Here is a 6434-nt window from a genome sequence, read left to right as displayed (position 1 = left end):
TAGTTAAAGCCTAGGGAAGGCCGACACTTTACCTCAGCATGTTCTACACTAAACTTTCAGACAGAATTAATCATCTCGTATAAATTACCACATTCTAACATGTTTATATCCCAATTTAGAAAAGGGCACTAAGAATACTAAGGCAATCAAAGCCTTGACAACTGCTGAGGCAGAATAATAGAGTTCTGATGTAATCAGAAGCAAATTTGGCAAATATGTAGATAAGAGGTATAGAAATAATTCTGGTTCAGATTATATGCTTATTAAAAATTACTTAGATGCATGTTTATGTGGATTATTTGCATATATTTTATTTTGTTTTCCAATACATACCTGCTGCAGCTCCTACGTAGAAAAAAAAATAATTACTTGGGAGACCATCTGGAATGTATAACAGCAGCAACACTAGCTGAACAGAACGTTTAAAAACATATTATATATTTATACCCATACTTAGAATTCTTGCTAAATACACTTTCATCTTATAGTTATAAATAACCATGTTTTAAAGAGAATCAGAAGTACAATGTTATGACCTCATCCCCAACTCTGCACTTTACAAAAGTCTTAAGGCCCACAAAGTGAAAGCAGAAGAGAACAGTGTTTCTTTCACATACCTCTCCTTCGCTAACATATACACACAAATTAAAATGACTTTGCTAGGGAACCATCTCATTACCCTTTGGTCTAAATATCCTGCTGGATGGTCTCCTTTCCCTGTTCCTTGCTTCACCTTCCATTGGGCTGTTCTAGGATGCAAAAAACTAAGACTAGAAATAGACACTGCCAAATGAAGTGAATCAGCTGTGCCAGGATGGATCAGCTGTCCGTGACCCATTCAATTGGGCAAAGTGAATGTTGCTTATTGTCCTGCAGCATCAATGCGCATGACAACAGGCAAATTGTTCTCCTGGGACTTGAGAGCCCTGCTTATACGCACCCTGGGAATCCCCATGCAGGAACTGGCCCCTCAAGCCCTGGGAGAGCCTGTCTGGCTTTCACCACTTACCCAACTGCACCCTGCATCCGGGTAAGTGGGGAAAGCTGGACAGGCACTCCCATGGCCTGAGGTGCCCAATCCTGCTCAGGAATTTCTGTAGTGCCCAGGATTGGGCCCCTCAAGCCCCTGCCCAGAGCAACTGGAGAGCTTGGGTAGCTCTTGGCTACCCGTGCTATCCCTCTATAAAACAAAAAGACATCTGCCTCAATAAAGTGGCAGAAATTATCAGTAAATCTTTAGGATTGGGAATCTAAAAAAGATGACAAAGCCGGTAGGGAAATACAGATTGCCCGAGCGAGGGACTAACAATAGAGGGATGGGGGTGAGGAGGGGAACGCAACGAGGTTACAGGAGATACAATGTTAGCCAACTAAGCCGGGGGGGGTGGGGGATAAGAGGAAGGGGAAGGAGGGGGATTGCGACACTGAGAGAAAAAGAGGAGATAGATGCACACAAACCTGTTACAATGGTCTGCAATGGTGGAGGAAGTGGTTCGAAGGAGGTGTCTCAGTCCATATAGAGTCTCATTGTGGGGGTCCTCTTCGGGTGGAGCGGGGTTGTCCGTGGTTGAAGAATCCTCTTGAAAGTGAAGGTCCATCTGGTGCGTTTAGGTGGTCCCCTCTGGGTCTGGTCTAGTGGCGGCTTGTCTGGTGGGGTCAGAGTACCAGCGGGGGCCCACGATGTGTTCCACGTAGATGTCACAGGACCAATGGATGGTGTCAGACACCATGAGGCAGCACATCAGCTTGGCATAGCGGCGGGAGATGTGGCAGGCATGCAGGATGCTCTCGTGACTGGGGTCCCAGGCTCTGAGCATTCCCATGATGAGTGCGTCGACTGTCACGTCGTAGCCGTGGCCCCTCAGGGTGTAGACCAGCAAGGTGTACTTCTCCCGCTTGCGAGCCTGGGCATCGGTGAAGGCTTGGCGCTGGTTCTCGAAGGGGATGGTGACGTCCACGATCACAACCTTCTTGGCCTCTTCGTTGGTGATGATTATTTCAGGTCGCATCTCGCAGCCCGGGACGGTGCTACCTTCCGTCACAGCCACAAATTTGGGCATTTGTAGCTCAACAAAAGGTATGAATGCCTATTTGCTTTCACTCTGTAACACCACAAAATTTTTTATGGCAGCACAAAGGCAAGGAAAAGTATGCTCTGATTCCACCCTAAGGGTATGTCCACACATGCAGGCACATGCGTTTGCAGCAGCTCAAACAGCGGCAGCACAAATTTGTGCCTGAGATTTGTGCCTCAGCACACGTGCCTGAACATGCACTTTGGTGTGGGGCAACTTGTGCCACTTGGAGCAAACTGACCCTGCCCAGCTCTTCCCAGATCTTCAGCCAGGGGGAGCCAGAGGCTGGGGCCAGTACCTGTGCTGGCCCCAGCAGTATCAAAAGCTGCCCTGACGAGCAGATCAGGGCTACTTGCCCTCAGGATCTTCTGAAGCCCAGTCAGTTGGTATCTGGGGACACTAACTCCTTGGGCCTGCTGAAGCAGCCCTAACCTAGAATGGTCCCTGCACCCTCTACCCACTGCAGTCTGGCAGTGGGGGCAGCTGCCTGGCTGTGACCTGCTGCCACCTGTGGCAGCATCTTCCCCCTTGGACCTGCAGCCCCAGGGCTATGTGCCTGTCAAACCCAGGTGGCTACCGCACAACTGCCTGGGCTGTGGTATGGACACTGCAGCAGAGCTGCCTGCATCTCTGGGCTAGCTGCCAGTGGGCTGTGGCTGTAGAGCTGGCCTTCATGCAGCACTGTTGTCATGTCTTCTGGTGTCTCTGCCCTGCCATCTGGGCAGCTATCAGCCAGAAGATGTGCTTATTGCAGTGGCCCACTTTGAACTGTTGAAGCATGTCCTCCTGGCCCCAAATGGCCAGGAGGTCAGCCACCTTGTCTGCCCTCCAGTTAGGTCACTGGTGCTGGCCCTGAGCAGGTTTCTCGGCCTGGGTCTTGCCACTTGCCTCACCAGCAGGAATCCTGGTGTTCCCTGTTTAAAAATTGCATATTTTCTGATATAAAAACCCACATTTTCTCATTAAAGAGATGGCCATGGCCCCCTCCCCACCCATTCCAATCGATACGTCACTGTATGAACAGCATTAAAAAGTTATTGTATGGCATGATTTTTATTGTGTGCGATCGTGCATGCACGCAGTTCAGAGGGAACTGTGGAGATGTGGGGTTGGAGGGTGGGGAAAGGGCTGTGGGGGAATGGGTATGGGGTTGTGGGAGCAGTGTGGGGCTTGTGCAGAGGTTTGGAGTAGTGTGGGGTTTGTGGGAGGATTGTGGGGGAGTCTGTGGGTGTGAGGAGACTGCTTGGGCGGGGTGGGTCCCCTGCCCGTCCCCCCCGCACAGTGCACCACAGGCCCCCCTGTAGCAGCAGCAGCTGCCACTGGGGTACTCATGGCCTGCTCCTAGCAGAGACCCCTGGCAGCATGATGCTGCCTCAGACCCAGGAGCTACACATGGAATAGAGTGTGCGTCTTCAGGCAGAACCAGGCCATCTCTCACCTAGGCTCCTAGCACTGCAGGCAGAAGCCACACACTATTGGCCCAGGCCAGCTCCTGCTTCCATGTGTCCTGTACCCCAGCAGGCCAGGATGGCTCCATGGAGGCAAAAGCCAGCTTGGCCCAATAATGCTTGGCTTCTACATGCAGTGCGAGCAGCCCAGGTAACAGAAAGAGCTGGTCCGGTTCTGCCCAAGGGTGTGCACCAGCGAGATGGGATGTGCAGCACCTAGGTCTGAGGTGGTGCCACGCTGTTGGGGGTCTCTGCCAGAAGTGGGCCATGAGTGCCCCAACAGCTGCTGCTGCAGGCAGGACCGTGCACCGTGAAGAGGATCAGCTCTCCCAAGCAGTCCCGTCCACTCCCATACAGTCCCTCCACCCACAGTCTCCTCACCCCCATGTCCCTACTTATTCGGCACCCAACCTGGGGTCCGATCCACGCTGCCAGACTTGCCCCACTCCTATCTGCCCCAGCATGGTAAGGCAGCATGCTGGAGCAGCAGGGGCATGTGGCAAACGTAGAGACACTCTGGCCATGTGCTAATGGAAGTAGCAGCCTCTGGTTGCTCCAGGGCACTCTCTAGGAATGCACCCTGCACCACTTTTTCCTACCGTGTTATTTTTTGATACCAGGATTTTCTGGTATAAATTTTAGACTCTGCGCTGCAAATATTCAGTGCAGGGAACATTTTTTCATTCTTGGCATGCTTCTTGCAGCATCTCAAACTGCTTTGAGGTGCCGCAACAGGCGCATGCTCACTCATCTGGAAGTGGCCTAGGAGTGCATTTGCTACATGTTTAATGCCCCTCAGCAATATGAGATTACTCCATTATATTCCAAATGCTTACTTCTAATGATAATTCTAATTAGCACTTGCTTTCTGGGATCCAGAATAAACTATTGCTTAGTGCTTCATATTCTCTGATAGAATATCAGAGATATTGACAGTCTCCTTCTGCTATGGAACTTCCTTGAATAGGAAACCATTTTCATAAGTGGACTGATTCTGCTCATTAATATCACTTTTCAGAAGACTTTTCTTAGTTTTATTTGTTCAGTTTAGACAGATCCCCAAATGGCTGGCAGTGAAAGATGATCAGCTGAAGACAGTTAGCAGCAATGTCTAGGCTAACTGGAGCAGAAACTGATGCAGAAGAATCTGTAATAGACTCTTCAGAGGAAGATTTGTACCTTTCCCTTTGACCAAAAATTCCCAGGTAATAGTGGAAACACCAACCTGGACCCCAAATCTGGTGCATTTAGTCATAGCCAAAATATATTTTAGTTCATCTATTGTACCCCCAGAAACATTGCAAAAGTGAAAGGAAAAGCATTTAGACTCATGAACGCAAAAATGTCTGCTAGAGTAATACGAGAAGTTTCACTTTCTTCTTCCACAGTTTTGTAGGCTGTATTAAAAAAGATGGCCACCCTGACCTTGAAAAAAGCCTAAGATAGCTATGGTTTAAAACCTGAAACTTGGTGTATGCATTCTGAACAAGGACTAATACTGTACTTTGTTTTTATTCAAACACTCTAAAATTACAGATGTGCAAGATTAATGCATTAAGCACAGAAAACACCTTCAAATCCTTAACTTCAGAAGGATGTAGGAAAGTTTAAAAGTTTGGTTATCTGAAAGACTGTAAAATCTAGAGGCCTTCACTTGCACACGTTGCATGATATTAGTTAGCTACACTTCACTGTAAAAAGGGTTTTTCCAGTAACATAGTCTTCCCCACAAACTTTGGCTAGAGATAAAGCATAAGTCATTTTTACCTCAGCATAACTAGTTGAGGGAAGAACTATTTGTGTTTTCTCTCAGCTAGGATTTAGTAAAGAGAGGATTGCTTTGCTTTACAATGAAGACACATATTAACTCTTGATTATACCTCCCACAGGTGAAAGGGATGAAGAAATAAAGAAGACGACTGGTAACGCAATCTGGCAGTCTGAGGAAAAACAGCTCCCTGTTAGTAATACAGCAGAAGAGCCTCCGAGAAAATTAAATCACCACACCCAGTTAGTTATTAAAGGACAGGGTAGAAGCCCCAAGTGGAACCTTGTTTAGGTAAAACCATTTGTTTAACAAAAGGAGCAATCTAAAGGTATCAGAGCAATTCCTACTATGTCTAGATTCTGGTCCTGCAATTGGATCCATACAGATAGATCTACGTGCCTTTGGGGTAGAGGTAGAATGGTGACTGCACAACCTAACTGCAGGATTTAGGACATGAGGAATATATTGGAAAAAAATATTATTATACCCAAAGCTTTAGGTAGAAATCCTTGTTTAGCTAAATATGTTTTTCTAGCTCAAGGCTCAAAACTCCTATGTATTCACCTGTTAGTTAATGTGGCAGCAAGTGAGACTGTTCAGAGATCGCTATCTTCTAAATCAAGGAGTTCTTTTATCATACATAAATGCTGCTTACACCTTACCTGCAACAATGGGTGTGTACAGAAATGCTCTACGCACATTTTACAGCGCTACAATTTAGAGCACTTTTTCTAGTGCTATAAAGTTACAGTACTGTCTCGGTGGCCCGGGGCCTCTGAACCTCCCTGCACTTTCCAGGCTAGGAGGCAGGGGGTGTTCCACAGCCTCCTGTGGCAGCAGGAGACTGTGAACAGCAGCAGACCAGTGGAGAAGATGGAGCTGAGATGACAGGCTGTTACTCAGCCTCTCATCCTACCCAGCCTCCTCCCCACCCGCCACTTCTTCCCTCCCGGCCCTGGGAACAGACGTTGCCCATGTCTGCTCCCCAGCTATGCAGGGTCTCAGGTTGTGTGTGTGGCCACTTCAGCATGCATGCAGGTCTTTCAGCATGCATCATAACCCATGCCCCTACATGCACACCACACCATGTCCTAACCCCCACTCCCCTTCCAGGGTCTTTTGCTCATTCCTCCAACCCCCCCC

The 6434-nt window shown here is 48.2% G+C and overlaps 1 protein-coding gene across 1 annotated transcript in view; it reads right to left on the bottom strand.

The window, feature by feature from the left end:
- LOC109296937 (N(4)-(Beta-N-acetylglucosaminyl)-L-asparaginase-like) overlaps positions 1–6434 on the bottom strand; it is a 44282-nt gene that overhangs the window by 14482 nt on the left and 23366 nt on the right. Inside the window, exons 7-8 of the mRNA XM_019516578.1 lie at positions 4745–4748; positions 334–345 (exon numbers count right to left, since the gene is read on the bottom strand). Of these exons, the coding sequence (XP_019372123.1) occupies positions 334–345; positions 4745–4748 (16 nt within the window). The remainder of the gene's footprint in view (positions 1–333; positions 346–4744; positions 4749–6434) is intronic.

This window comes from Gavialis gangeticus, unplaced genomic scaffold, assembly GCF_001723915.1.
Source record: "Gavialis gangeticus isolate Ggan-Ray unplaced genomic scaffold, GavGan_comp1, whole genome shotgun sequence".
Lineage (NCBI taxonomy): Eukaryota > Metazoa > Chordata > Crocodylia > Gavialidae > Gavialis > Gavialis gangeticus.
The sequence above is the reverse complement of the archived record's forward strand: the minus strand, read 5'-3'. Positions and strand labels throughout refer to the sequence as shown.